General features: G+C 38.5%; 1 protein-coding gene across 1 annotated transcript in view; it reads left to right on the top strand.

Annotated features, from left to right (window-relative positions):
• ANKRD13C (ankyrin repeat domain 13C) overlaps positions 1-12,878 on the top strand; it is a 28,975-nt gene extending 16,097 nt beyond the window's left edge. The window contains exons 9-13 of the mRNA XM_083357835.1: positions 309-470; positions 2,171-2,250; positions 4,067-4,165; positions 5,663-5,763; positions 8,538-12,878. Of these exons, the coding sequence (XP_083213961.1) occupies positions 309-470; positions 2,171-2,250; positions 4,067-4,165; positions 5,663-5,763; positions 8,538-8,668 (573 nt within the window). The 3' untranslated portion in view covers positions 8,669-12,878. The remainder of the gene's footprint in view (positions 1-308; positions 471-2,170; positions 2,251-4,066; positions 4,166-5,662; positions 5,764-8,537) is intronic.
• The last annotated feature ends 2,869 nt before the right edge of the window (positions 12,879-15,747 follow it).

Raw genomic sequence — 15,747 nt, 5'->3', positions numbered from 1 at the left:
GCTGTAGCAAGTGTACCAATGATGTAAATCAGACAAGATGCTAATCTTTGGTACTCGTGTCTCCAGATTTCAGCAGCACATTTGCACATTTGGAGGAAGCTCTTCCAGAAAAAAAACCAAAAAAAACAATTTGCAACTTTATGTAGCCTTGGACCAACAGCTTACCTACCTTGGATATAGATAGTGAATAGGTTGGCAGTATATATAAATATATAGGAGGCTTCACAGCTCTGGTCTTCTTAATCAAATACTCTGTGTGTGCTTCTGTCCGTAGGTCGTTTCATTTTTATTTATTTATTTATTTTTAGGAAAGGGTGGGAAACTTTTTGGCAGACTTCTACCTGGTTAATGGGCTTGTTTTAGAATCAAGAAAAAGGCGGGAACATCTCAGCGAAGAGGATATCCTTCGGAATAAGGCTATCATGGAAAGCTTGAGCAAAGGTGGAAATTTGATGGAACAAAACTTTGAGGTATAGTTGAAGATTTTCTTAAATGGAATGCTTAGTATATAGCTTTTTAAAATCAGAGTTGAAATATTATCCTGAATATTTGGTGGAGGACACAAAATTCATTACAGCAGTCTTAAGTTCTGGGAAGAATCTCCTTTCATTTGTATATAGGTAGTTCTTGTTTAGCAAACATAAATGGGGACCAGCAACTTTGTCCTTAAGCAAAGGAATTGTTAAATGAAACCGCTGTGGTACTTAGGCTCTTACTTCAGCTTTCCTTTGTTTTATACCCGTAAAGGTTATAAATGTGCCAGTTGGTCAAAAAGTTACTTTTTCATCACTGCAGAAAGTGACTAAACTAGGCAGTCACTAAATGAGGTCTACCTAGATGAGTTTCCATTCTGACATTTTCTTGTGCTACCATGTTTCTGAAACTTCTTGAGTTTCAGGGATGATATCTGAGAGACTTTGAGAAGCAGATGTCTTGAGACTACCTGGGGGTGGGGGGTAGACCTAAACTGTGACTGGATTCGATGCCGGTTTAGCAACTGATAATTTTGTCATTCTCCATTGTCACTGAAATTGAGAAACTTTTTTCTTTTGTGTTTTTTAAAAGAGGGTTTATTTGATACAATTGACATAGAACTGTGACATCCCCTTAGTTGTATAGATTTAATTTGTTTTGTCCAAATAGTCTGATATATCTCAGGTGTGTTACTTTTTCCACGCCTCTAAGTTACTTAAATATCAGCATAATATTATTAGCATCTTTAATGTTTCACTGTAGCTTGTTAACAGTTTGTCATTTTCCACCATGTTAATTCTATACAAGTACCTGTTTTTATAAATGATAGTCTTCAAGGTCAGTTAAAAAAAATAAAAATTTGCTTTTTACAGAACAGCTGAATAGTAGGCTTAATGCTGGTCACATAAAATAATAAATGATGTTTCTAAAACCTGAGCAACAAACTGTAATAAACCAATATAGCGAGTTGTCCAGTGGTTTGTCATATTCTGTTGGGGAAAGAATACCAAATCCCATTGAGGAAAATTATTTCTTCTGTTAGCATCAGAAATGATTAGTGCAAGTTTGTAATGGCTTATCTGCTCCTTAAATCTTCTTCAGTGATGTGGAGTAGAAAATCTCTTATGAAATAAAATAGTTGCAAGATAAAAAAATAATATCACTCCTATATTTTTTTCTGAGGAAAAGGTGTGTTTTTTCTTTTAGAAGTATATTATTGATATCATACTATAATGAATGGATACAAGAAATGTCTTTGAATAAAATAACTCTGAGAGTCTAAAGCGGGCATGTCAAACTGCCGGCCCACAGGCTGGATGCGTCACTCCGAAACTGCACCCACCCCATTGTTGGTCATGGGGGAAAAGTTGCGATACGTCGCACGATGTCACGTGACGTCACAAGTTTGACATGCCTGGTTTAAAGTATGGCCAAGCAATTCTCTAAGCATCCCTTTCTCCTCATCTTGGCCTTTGGACAGTTATTTCATGCAGCATTGACAAACTAGTCTTAAATTTCTGCTTTAAGAGGTGTGTCACATTGGTCCACCAGAAATTATTTGTTGAGCTTCTGGTGGTTTAGACTGGACCAGTATTTCAGACTGACGAGTTGTCCTCTGTGGTTAGAAAGGTGATATGTCTGTACTTTAGAAAAGTGGTAGCTATTGAATAAATTCCTGTGTCTTTTCTTTAAAAAGCCTGTCAGGAGACAATCTCTTACCCCACCACCCCCTAATACAATTTCATGGGAGGAATACATATCTGCAGAAAATGGGAAGTGAGTATTATCTGTTTATATGTGTATGGCATGTCATACATGGAGTAGCAATATATATTAGCACTTCATCTAGATTAGACAAATACATTAAAATATAACTGTTAAAAAGATCTTCTGTTCAAATACCAGTGTCTTGGCCATCTAAGAATTGAAGCGCAACATCATGTATATTTTTTAAAAAATCAGATACTGGACCGGTATATATGCCCTCAGCTTAGAGCTGATCACAATGTGATCTTTGACATGGGACCCTGCAGTCACATTGAGGGGAGGATACTACGCCCCCATTTATAGAAAGAGTCCTAGCAGACACTGTGAGGTGCAAATCCTATTCAGGATGCCCATTGCTGGCGTGGTAATTCAAAGCCTTCCACCATTTTTTGTGAAGTCATTTCTATGTCTTCCTATCTCTGGGCGTTCAGCGACCCGTTTGGCTTTCCATTGGGAATCAATGTTAAAAGTTGTTGGGCAGATGTTGTGCAAGTGCCAGTGGAGCCTCCCTGGATTTGATTCTTCCAGCTGACCTTCCAAATGAGGAAGGTCGATATAAACTAATAAAGGGGGGGAGTTCTTCATAATTTTTCTGTATTAGCTCACTAGTGCATCTTGCCTGCTTCATACAGCTGGCAGTGCTTTACGTTACTAAGAGCCAAAAATACATACTGTTCTAGACTTTGAGTGATGAGATTTAAAAAAAGATAATTGGTTGTTTCTACCTAACATTTTGCTTGCATAACTATAATTATTTATAACTGTTGGTTTTCTTTAAAAGAGCAACCGAAAGTTGCCACTCTCTCAATGTACCTGAACAAATCTGAAGTCTTAACAGATTTTACCTGCTGTACATACGGCACTTTGTACAAGGCAAATTTGGGTTTTAGAATATGATTTCTAGGAAAAAGGTTATGAGACCATTTAAAAAACAACAAGTGAAAGTATTTGAACAGAAACCAGCAAGAAGCCTTAATGTTGTAGTGTAATATATATATATATATATATATATATATATATATATGTGTGTGTGTGTGTGTGTGTGTGTGTGTGTGTGTGTGTGTGTGTGTGTGTGTATAAAATACTGAAGTTGCTATTAGCATTTGGGGGACACAAAAAGAAGGGAAATAAATAGAAAATGTGTCACTGGAAAGTTTCCATAGTGCTTTTTATTTACATATAGTTATTGTTCTGTTCTACCCTTTTTTCTTTTATATTTCATTGTTTTAATAATCAAAATATTTAAAAGGAACAAAAGAATGGCTAAAGGAGCATGGCTCAAATGTATAAACAATGAATGTACAAATATAGATATAATTTTTCCATATATCGTCAGTTGATGGTAATACTGAATGCATTGTATTTTAAAAGCTTGAAAATCATTATTAAGCTGTAAGTGAGGAGTATAGTCATCAGAATCTGAGTCATAAAATGAATCTATGGGTTACAGTAAATATTACCCATGGTGCTGTAAGTCTATTCACATTTTTAAAACCTATTGGAATTTAAATTTCGTACAGAGAAAAATCCACATTTTTAGATGGGGCTCAAATCCACATCTTGGACTATAATCAAGAAATGGTTTCCAGTTTGAGTTAAATGGGTAACAAGATACTTTTAATTTTTAAAAGAAATTAATTGCACCCTTTATTTTCTTACTGAAAAGAGAAGTATATATTCCCTCCTGCCTCAAAAGAGTCTTCCAAGCCTCATTGAATAATTGCCATCCCCTTGTTTCCTGCTCAGTAATAATCTGTTTCAGGGTGCTCTGTTTGTGCATTTTCTGTATGTGGGGAGGTTTTCATTTTGATTGTCTTTTAATCAGAGCACCTCATTTGGGTAGAGAACTTGTCTGCAAAGAAAGCAAGAAAACCTTTAAAGCTACGATAGCCATGAGCCAAGAATTTCCTCTAGGAATTGAATCGTAAGTCTGAATTGCTCTTAGAAAAGATTGTGAAAGAATGTGATACATTGAAGTTACATTCCTGATTATATTGTTCTTAATTCCATGGATTCTAGTACGTAGAATAAGGAAAAGTTTTATGCCACGAGGTTGCACTTTGTTCTGTTGTACAATGCCTGGGTTCCACATAGTTTCAGCTTCAGCTTGTGTTTATCCCTTGATGAGTCATAAGCATTCTCTTCCAAATCAATCAATTTCTATAAGCCATGTAGCACTTAGGGAATGTCTGATATTGTTTATTGGTTTCCGGAATGTTTAAACCTGTGCAAAGTGATGTCACTTTGTAGAGTTTTCTTGACTTTTCCATTTTTGAAGCAAAGAGTTCGTCCCGCTGGCAAAACCCAGGCGTTTTAACTTAGTTTCTTCTGCTGAAGGGTTAATGTCAGCTGCTTTGCTTTGCCTGCCATTCATTTAGATGGAAATGCCTTATGTTCACTCACGTGCAGAAGAGTACTAAAGGTAGGAAGCCCATCCTACGATGAATTTCCTAAGGCTTTCCAGTACAGCCAGATCAGATTTTAGCAGCTTTCCTAAATACTAGCAGAGTTGGTGCTGCCTTGAAGTTGGTTGAAAGGTCAGATAGCAACAGAAAAGGTGTACCCTTATGGTCCCTGATAGTAACAATCCTTCAAGTTGGGATTCAAAGGACTCCCCTCCCTATTAGATGAGTAAAAATCCCTGGGACCAGGCAGTCTAGCCGAAAGCCACAAGGCCTTTCAGGATGACTTATCAACTCTTTGAATTGCATTTGGAAGCCAACTAGCAACCAGTAGGGCCCTTAAAGTAGTCATGTGACAAGGACAAATCAAGAGACGTCCTAATTTCTTGGGCTGCTGATTCTGAACCAGGTGTAATGTGCAGATGTTCTTCACGGACATCCACACATTGAATGAGTTGTAGTAGGCCATTTGTGAGGTTATCAAGGTGTAAACGACCGTGAGCAGGGCCTGGAATGGTTGTAACTGGCACATGAAATAGAGTTGAGCAAGAGCTCAATAATAATTATAAACCAGTTGAAAAGGAGGTAGCTCCTCTGTAGTCCCATGATCTGCAAGATCCAGATGTTTCATCAGAAAGGCTGGAGAAGCGCTGGGAACATATTAGTTTCTGAACCTTTCAACATCTGCGTTGATGTTGTTTTTTAAAATACTTGCTTGTTTAAATAACAAGAGATCAAATTCCGTATTCAATACCCAAGTTCTATATCCATATTACAAAAAGTCACATTAGAGGCTACACTGCATATCCTATAATAAGAACAGTACTCATGAATATGTAATTTATTTAAATAATTGGTCATTTGTTTTTGAATATATCCTTTTGCTTAATAGTTGTTTTTTTTTTAATACCTGTTACTGATTGTAATGTGCCCAATAATGGGTGAGAACAATGCCTTCGCTTTTCAACTGCTTAAATCACGTGGTTAATTGCTATTGCCATGCATGTGTTCTCTTTCAGGTTGTTGAATGTTTTAGAAGTAATTGCACCCTTCAAGCACTTTAACAAACTGCGGGAATTTGTGCAGATGAAACTTCCGCCAGGCTTCCCAGTAAAGTTAGGTGAGCTATGGATTTCATCAGAAACCAGGAGTTATTATTTGATTGCTTCTTGGGGGGTGGGGGTGGAACAAGAGCTGCAATAGTTTCCAACTGGGCACTAATAGAATATTCCTTTTCGTAGCGTACCAAATGGGAAATCCGCAATAGTTCAAAATAAAAGTTTTGCTTGAACAGGAAGGGCCAGCCTAGTCAAAAGATGGAGCGCGTGGTTGCATTTCAAAGGATCTTTTGTGAGGAAAAAGGCAATTGGCAGAATTATTGGCATCGTACTATAGTTTAATCCTTTCCTTCTGCCCTCCCTCCCTGAAGCTGTCATGGATGCTTCGCTGAGACAATAAAGCGATATATACAACTAACGCAACCTTCTGCTTGGACATCTGTTTAAACTCCAAGTTAAAATACGTTTTCTACTTCTGTCTCATTTGATTAAAACTGTTGATGATGAATAGTGTAAAACACAATGGTGTGGAAGGAACATTGCCACCTGTACTTTAAATTACGCTTGAAAATTAAAGGATCACTGACATGGTCTAACCCAGACATGTCAAACACAAGGCCCGGGGGCCAGATCTGGCCCGCGAAGTGGTTTCATGCAGCCTGCAAAGCCATCCTGGAAACTGAGGGAACGGCCCCCACTGCCTTGGCCCTGGCCCAGAGACCCTCCTTCTGCCAGAGACCCTCAGATCTGTCCCACTCCTGCCCAGGCCCCCATAGGCACCCTTGATGTGAACGACGTAGAGCTGGCCACGCCCACCCAGTAGGCCATACGCACTTTAGCCACGTCCACCCAGTAGGCCATGCCCACCCGAGCCACACCCACCCGGCCCCCTGAGGGCAACCGCAATGCTGATGCGGCCCTCAATGAAATTGAGTTTGACACCCCTGGTCTAACCAGACACTACTTCTCATCAATATGTGGCTTTTGCAACAGTTTGTATTTGCAGTCTGCTTCCACGTATCCCATCCTAGGCTATACCCTGTACCCATGTTTATTCCTTCCAGGGCAACTTCCCCCCCACCTCTATAACATTATTTTTGCCTGGTTTGGAATTTCTGTGATTAATTCCAGAATTATTGTCAGATACATTGTACCTTCCTCTAGTTCGTATTTCCTTGGATTAATGGATAGAAATGAGAGGTACGGATGCTTATTGTCTGCATATTGGTGGCACTGCTATACCCTGTAGGTGATCTCTGCCAGCAGCTTTCTTGGGTACCAATGAAAGAGAATATCTGTAGCTCAGGATTGAAATGAGGGATCCTGGGTGCTCTCTAAGCTTGCTTGTTTTCTTGCAAACATTACATTACCCTAACTAGGTAACATCATCAGTGCAGGTAAGGAGTGCTGTTTGCTATCAGTTTATATTCTGCTGTCTTGCCTGTCTGGGTGAGGTCTTAGGGATTCTTTGGATGGGCTGTTTACTAATGGCTCTTTAGCAGTTTCATGATTGGGGTATTGCTTACTAGGTTGTTGGTCTGAAGTTAACTTTGGAGTTAATCTATGCTGATCTGAATGCTGATTACTGGTGGAGAGATGCTGGGAAACTTTTTCTCTTGGGCTGGTTGATTGTCTCTTTTGCATAGTCTATAGATGTTGTTAATGTCTATGTGTCTATTGGTGGCTGATTTGTCAGAGTGCCAGGCGTCTAGAAATTCTTTGGTATTTTTGGATTTTTGTCACATTTTCCCAATTGAAGCTAGGGTTAAATCTGTCCGTATGTTGTGAAATTAAAAAATTTCCATCATGCCTTCTGACTGCCAGTTGTTGTTCATGGATGCGTTCTGCCAGTCTTCTGCCTGTTTGTCCTACGTAGTGGTTGTTGCAGTTCTTACACTGTATGTTGTAGATGACTTCTGATTTGTTTGTTTTTTTCCTTCTGGGGTTGCTGGGTCTTTTGGTTTGCTTAGGATATTTTAAAGGGCTTTAGTTGTCTTGTGTGCTATGCTGATTCCATGTAGTTGTAGTAGTCTGTTTGCAGTTTCTGAAATATTCTTGATGTACGGCAGTGTAAATCTTTTTAGGGTTTGTGTTGGTTGTGCTGTATTGGGTTGAGGCTGCCCCCACCCACCCAGACAGGCAAGACACCAGAATATAAACTGACAGCAAACAGCATTGATGATGTTTCCTAGTTAGGGTAATGAAACTTTTGCAAGAAAACAAGCAATCTCAGAGAGCACCAAGGACCCCTCAGTTTTCTTAGGGTTGACAAACAATGAATATAGGGGTGGTCCATTAAGGCATCTCACTGGCCATCAGTCACAACGTTCCTCTAAACCAGACATGTCAAACACAAGGCCCGGGGGCCGGATCTGGCCCGCGGAGTGGTTTCATGTGGCCCGCGAAGCCATCCTGGAAACAGTGAGGGAACGGCCCCCACTGCCTTGGCCCTGGCCCAGAGACCCTCCTTCTGCCAGAGACCCTCAGATCTGTCCCACTCCTGCCCAGGCCCCCATAGGCACCCTTGATGCGAACAATGCCCACCCAGTAGGCCATACGCACTCTAGCCACGCCCACCCAGTAGGCCACACCCACCCTGGCCATACCCACCCGGCCCCCTGAGGGCAACCGCAGTGCTGATGTGGCCCTCAATGAAATCGAGTTTGACACCCCTGCTCTAAACCATCCTTTATATATTTTTTTTACCAAAAACTCCTTGGAATTGCAGCAGAGCTACCTGTGAGGAGACTATCATGGAAATAATCGGAAGGCATCTTGTTAAAGAGAGGAGAACCTCATCCCTGACCTATTAATGCTTCTGTTCCTTTCTTCCCAGATATTCCTGTGTTTCCAACAATCACAGCCACTGTGACTTTTCAGGAGTTTCGCTATGATGAATTTGATGAATCAATTTTCACAATTCCTGATGACTACAAAGAGGACCCCAGCCGCTTTCCTGATCTCTAAATGTAACTGGACAGTTAGCAGTGAATAAAGAATACCAGCATGCCTCAGACAACAAGAAAAAAACGAAGGACGCGGATAGCTTAAGACCGATGTCTGAAAGTTGGGAAAACTGAAAAGATAAAACTTATTTAAATGAATTCAGAAAGGGAACACAGAGTGAATTTTATCTATTGTAATATATAGCGAGCATCCATCTAGTGTCTCAAGGACAGCAGGTCTCCTGATGTATCACCTTCATTTATACATCTCGACTTGCAAGCATGGTAATCTGGCACCTCACACACACAAACCTCTGCCCCTTCCCCCCCATGGTACATTCATAAATCCCATGAAGACTATAATTTGTTTATAGATTTTTTTCCCCTTGATAATAAACAGCACTCTTGGACCATTTGCATAAACACTAAAATGTCTTACCAGGGTATTAGCCCTTTTAAATGCTCGTGGAGTCGAGATAACCTTCCTTCGAGGTTTGTTTTCATATGTTATAAATCCTGTCACATTCAGCAAATTGAACAACATCTGAGCATTTAGAAGAAGGAATTACTGTTCTGTAGATAAATAAGCCAAAAGCTAACCTTTTATAAACCGTTGCTTTTAGTTATTGCAATACATTTCAGTACTAGAACATTCACTCTGCAGGGAATAAGGTACCTCCTTTAGCACCTTAGTGCAACTCATTGTGGTGCTATCTGTATTTTCCCCAAACTGTTGATTTTCTCCGCTGAAGATTGTCTCCTAACATTTTCATGAAGATCTTTTCAAGATGGCTGGAAATGTTCTTGCAGTATTTATTGGAGATTCTTCCTTGACATTTATTTGGGCTATTCAAATGTACATAAGCGACTCAACAAGCATACCAAATTTGTATTTATGCTCTGCAGCATTTGGGAAGAATAAATAATAGCAGTTAGATTATAAGTCTCAAAGGTGAAGCTTTGCTTTCTCCCACAGAAAAAAATCTAGTAGAATGAAGTAAACTAAGAAAGTAAGCTGCGGTAATTTAAGAAAAATGTACAAAAATGCCATGGGGTGTTTCCAATCTGGATAGCTTCAATAAGAGTAACTTTTGGCTTTTTTCTTCAAATTGACTTCTAAAAATTAGGATTATTATATGGTTCCAGCCACAACAGGAATATAACCTAGTGTTTTTGCTCTACTGTCTCAGACTTGATACCTACATTCATTTGTATTGCGAGATTTGGCTTCCAGTAATGTGTATTTGTACAGAAATGTAAATACTTTCAGAATATTCTTTGTGCGGTCTAGTCTTTTTTTTTCTTTTTTTGGTCTGGAAAGTTCTTAAGGCACTTTCAGACATGCAGAAAACCACATGTCAGGTAACACCCAGTGCTGGCAATATCTTAAAATGTGAAATGAGGCTTTCTGAGGTATAGTCCTCAGTAAAACAGACTCATAAGCCACAGCAACCCTGTCAAGAAAAAAGGTACAGAACTAATTAAAGTTATAGCTTTGCACCAGGGCCACATGGAGTGAAGCAACTCAAGAAAACGGCAGCTTCATATTATAAACCAGGGAATAAATATTGAGACTAATTGCAGAAATACTGCAAACTTGTAAGAAGTTTAAACCAACCAAGATTGGCAATTTTGATTTTTAAAGACGGTTAGGGCTTTATATAGGATGCTGGTTTTGAAATGCATATTTCCAGTACTTTTTACAAGAGATTCAATCTGCTGCCTATAAACTGTAATTAAAAATAACCTATTATTTCCTCTCTCAGTTGATTCAAAGAGGAGACCTTAAATCTAAAAGTGCTTGATACTATAGGTTGCATCCAGTTAGTGCCACCTGCCCACAAAATAACTTGGCAGAGAAATGTGATTTTTCTCAGAGTCTGCAATTTGCTCTGGAAGTTGGAAATTCCCTACAATTTATTCAGAGGATGAGGAGAATGAAGTCCTGCTGCTGCTTGAGTGGAAGTCTCCTTTGTCATTGGACTGTGTCCTTTGTGTTATCCGTCTTGTGGGAGTCTCCTAAAAAGTATATGCTGAATAGAAATGTACAGTACTAGTTTTTTTTCCCCCCACGGGAATGATGGACAGTATGAATTTGATTGGATGGCTGTATCTCCCTCCAAATGGTAGGAACTTGATAATGGTCATCTCCTGTATCTGAAATTATCAGGTTAATAATGCCAAAGTTATCTTTCATTGAGTTGTATATAAAAAAATTGCTTAAGTATCTCAGCCCAGCACAGAATACATAAATATTTCCAGATTGGTTAAAAACTGGGTCAGGTCCAAATTTAATCCCGTGGGAAATACAAAGATACCTGTTGAAATCAATGAACAAAGACTGATTACTGTAATCTGGGATCCAATTTAGTGAAGTTTTTTGTCCAGTCTAATAATTTATAGTCTAGTAAGATCTGAATGGGGAAAAGAGCTTTACTTTGGTAGTTGCTGGTCAACCTCTGAGGACAGAAGAATGACCTCAATTTTTAGCTTGTTTGCACTGAAGAAAAGAGATAACAGCCCCTTAGTGGCTTCAACAGATTTTTCAAATTCTGGTTTATATTGTATCACAACCCTTATTAAAGATGTATAAATATAATGACAATTTATTTAGTTCCAGTAACAAATTTTCAGGGGGAAAAAGTCAGTGTCCATTGCAATTGATCTGATTGCATTCAAGTGCTTATGCATGCAGCTCTCTTTGCTTTCATTGAGCTTCCGGTTCAAAATTTTGGGGAATTTGATTTACACATGCATTAGTAAGGCACATATACATTGACCTTAAATGAAATGGAAAAAAATGTTCCTGTAAAGAGAGCTGTTTGCAATGTTGTTCCTAAATCTAGAGAAAAGACTGCATTCAGAATCTTAGCATTAAGATTTTAGATTAATAATAAACATTAATGAACAAGCATAGATTAGCATTTGACAATTAGGCCCTTTAGAGGATCTATTTTGATTTTTGTTTGTACCATCTAATACAGTACTTTAGAGAATTATTTTGTACCAAATATTTTGCGTTGGTTGCATCCACTACTCAGAATGACAATTTTTTGAGGTCAAGACTACTCCTGAATAATTTTGAAGAATTTGGGGTTTAGTTATAATTTTATTAAGGGGAAAAAGTTCACATAAAATATGCAAAAATTTATTATAAATGTAGCACAATTAGTCGATTTAAAGGATGATCCATTTGCATATTTTTAGGCCCGAAAAGGAATGTTAATTGGGAAACGTATTAGTATTCTGAGTAGGAATGTGCAAAATTTGTTGATCTGGGAATGAACCATTCCAGAGAAGTCCAGAATGTTTTGTTTGAGAAAAAGCACTTAGGCAATTCCCATGAATAAGTTCTCCAAACTAAACTGCAGTTTAAATATCAGATCACCCTCCCAAAACACCTCAAACTGCTTTTGGTTTGAACAATTTATTTTGGAAAACTGCCTATCATATTCTGAAACAAAACATTGTAGTTTTCCAGAGTAATCTCTTCCTGCACATCTCTTGTTACGAATAATTTGGAAACATGCAGTCTTGTGTTAAATCTTTGTTTGAGAAACATCTGAAATTTCCTTGAGGTTCTCTTAAAAACTAGCAAAGTGTTCTGTCAGTTTTTAGCTGAGGATCTTTGAAAATAACTCAAATGCTTCCTTAATAAAGCTCAGTCTTACTGGTCTTCCAAATAATGGCTTTAATTTATAACAAAAAAGAATAAGACTTTTTCCAAGCAGTTGGTTTTTCAGTCATTGCAATTCATGTATACCTAGCAAATAGTGCACCTGGGGATATAATCCAATGCTGGGAAGCCCATCTTAAGCTGAAGCATAATATATTGAAAGTTCCATACTTTTGACTTTATTAAAGATAATTATATTTAAATATTATTAACAAACTTTCTATAATGCTGCAGTTTTTCCTTGACAGTTTGTAATTGTGGTAACAATGGCATTTTTGTTGTTGTTACATTTCATGTTCTTTGTCTAATCTAAACTCACCTTCACTAAGGATTTTTGGTTCTACCACTTAGAATAAAGACCAAATGATGCTGTTTGCTTTTCAAACTGAATATATGACAACTATATTATAACTTAACATGGATACTTCCTCCTTATTAGAGGCGGACTAAGATGTACAAAAAGGCTGTTAACAGTATACCACTTTCACAAGGACATTTTACTGGTCAGTTTTTCAATAAAATCCTCAATTTTCAGTGCATTGTTGTTGATTGCAATCTTTTAATTTTTAAGATTAGACCACATAAAGATGAGTATACCACCACTTAATTAAATGCCGCGCTCATAGTGTGAGATGATGGCATAGTGGGAGTGTATAATGGATGCTATAATTTATTCTCATCTGTTTATTTAATATAACATTTGTTTTCAATTATAGTAAACTCAGATATTGTCCTGGAGCATACTCTAGTGCTACATTATTTATATCCCACCTTTATTTTTATAAACAACGCAAGGTGGTGAACATGTCTAATACTCCCTCCTATTGTCCCCCACAATAACAACCTGTGAGGTGAATTGGGCTGAGAGAGAATGACTGGCCCAAGATCACCCAACTGTCTTTCCTGACAGGGGGATTAAAACTCATGGTCTCCTGGTTACCAGTTACTAGTGAGCACTTATAAGGGACAATGTCATAAATGTGAGGTGAGTGGTTATGTAAATGGAATAAAAATATAGGAAGTTCCACAAATCAGAATCATTGCATCAATCCATTATCTATAATAGATAACATCAACTGTACTCTCTGCCGGAAAGCCGTCACTACATTCTTCAGTAGCAATAGGGGAAGGATCCAAGAGTGACTCTTTATCATAATAAAGAATGATATAAATTTTTATGCTGCCTGACTCCCAGCAACTTTTTGTGAACTATTGGATGCAAAGTCCAGCAAATCTACCTTCAGATCTGTAGTTACTGTGACTAAGTCACCATTAGTTATCCCCAACCTGAGTGCAATGAGTTAGCCAAAAAGAAATTCTTATTTATCATCTATATAATATAGGTAGTCCTCAACTTAGGATCACAATTGAGCCCAAAATTTATGTTGCTAAGTGAGAAATTTGTTAAGTGAGTTTTGTCCCATTTGACGTCTTTTCTTGCCACATTTGTTAAGTGAATCACTGCAGTTATTAATACGGTTGTTAAGTGAATCTGGCTCCCCCATTGATGTTGCTTCTCAGAAGGCCATAAAAGGGGATCACATGACCTCCCCTGGACAGTGCAACTGTCATAAATATCCATTTGTCAAGCATCCAGTGTAAATCACGTGACCATGGGGGTGCTGCTGCAATGGTCGTAAGTGTGAAAAATGGTTATGTGTTCCTTTTTTCAGAGGCGTAACTTCGAACAGTCACTAAACGAACTGTTGTAAGTCAAGGACTGCCTGTACTTTATTTTTAACAGTATAGTTCTGTGATGTTTGATAAGCTAAGGGAAGGTCTACCGGCTGCCCTGCCCAGAGTGATAAACTGTGTCAAGATCTTTTTAGTAAGGGGAAAAAAAGGATCATAGATAAAGTCAGGAAACAGCCAGTCAAAAGCCCGGAAATCCAGCCACAAAAGCTGAAAGAAAAGAGGCGTCAAGACATAAATCAAGGTCTTTAGAGACCAGATGCCAACTGCTGGGACTACAGAAACAAGAATTTATGACTATTGAATTCCAATGGAGTTGTTTCTTGTCCAATCCAATTCAAGAAATTGTATAGTCTGTCTGTTGCTTTCTCTTCAGATAAAAAGTTACCCTGACTGAGCATGGTGTCTCAGGAATTCTGGGAGTTGAAGTCCACAGGTCTTAAAGTTGCCATAGTTGCCCACCCTTAATCTAGTCCAACTCTCAGCGATCATTGCAGGAATTTACTATTATAAAATATTTAACAGTGACCATCCAACCTTTCTCTAAATATTTATTTTATTTTAATCCCATTTATATCCCGCCCTTCTCCGAAGACTCAGGGCGGCTTACACTCTAAGCACAAATCAATGTGCTTAGCAATAGATGCCTGCTTATTAGGGCTTTTGCCCCCCCCAAGCGGCATTATTACAAAGTCAGCTTGTTGCCCCCAACAATCTGGGTCCTCATTTTACCTACCTCGGAAGGATGGAAGGCTGAGTCAACCTTGAGCCTGGTGGGATGCGAACCTGCACTAATTGCAGGCACCTGGTGTTACTTAGGGAGGCATTATCCCACTGCTCCACCAAGGCTCTAAATAATTTCCTGCAGAAAGTTTGCGTCTTTTAGCAATTCCTTGTAAGCCTTCTGGAGGTCTTATAATTTTTGTTGTTTGTCTATGAATACACAGTGTCCTTCCTAAAATCTGACACCCAGACTGGCTGTAATATTACCAATGCTGCCTGACCAAACACCACAAAGAAGAGGGAGTCAACTTATTCTCCAAAGTACCTGAAGGCAGAACAAGAAGCAATGGATGGAAACTAATCAAGGAGAGAACCATCCTAGAAATAAGGAGAAATTTCCTAACAGTTAAGACAAATAATCAGCGAAATGGCTTGCCTCCAGTTGTGGGTCCTCCAACCCTGGAGGTTTTTAAGAAACGATTGGACCACCATTTGTTTGAAATGATATAGGGTCTCCTGCTTGAGTAGGGGGTTGGACTAGAAGACCTCCAGGACCCCTTCCAACTCTGTTATACCAAATAGAGAAGAACATCATTGCACTACTTTGACATCATACATCTATAGTTAAAGCCTAGAACGTCTTTTTTGTAACTGCATCGGATTATTTGTTAATATTCAACTTGTGATTCTTCAGCATCCAGATCCTTTCTGTTTAGATATTTTTCCTTGTTAAATGTGAAATGTATTATTTTTCTGCTGCAATTCATTTTGCTGGTTTTTTCCAACATTTAAAGTTGTCAACATTCTCCTGAGTCTTGACCCTCCCGTTTTACTTGCTACACCTTGCCAATCTGATCATCACTTTACTCACTTTATCAAAAAAAGATGAGATTGCTTGTGAGAAACAATGTGTTACTTTATGAATCCTCAAACTCTTAATATAGCAGTCCTCAGTTGACAACTGCAATTGGGATCGGAGCTGCTTCACTAGGCAAACTAGTCAGAGACAT

Source organism: Vipera ursinii, assembly GCF_947247035.1.
Source record: "Vipera ursinii genome assembly, chromosome: 3".
Classification (NCBI taxonomy): domain Eukaryota; kingdom Metazoa; phylum Chordata; class Lepidosauria; order Squamata; family Viperidae; genus Vipera; species Vipera ursinii.
Note: the sequence above shows the minus strand (reverse complement) of the source record. Positions and strands in the feature narration are given on the sequence as shown.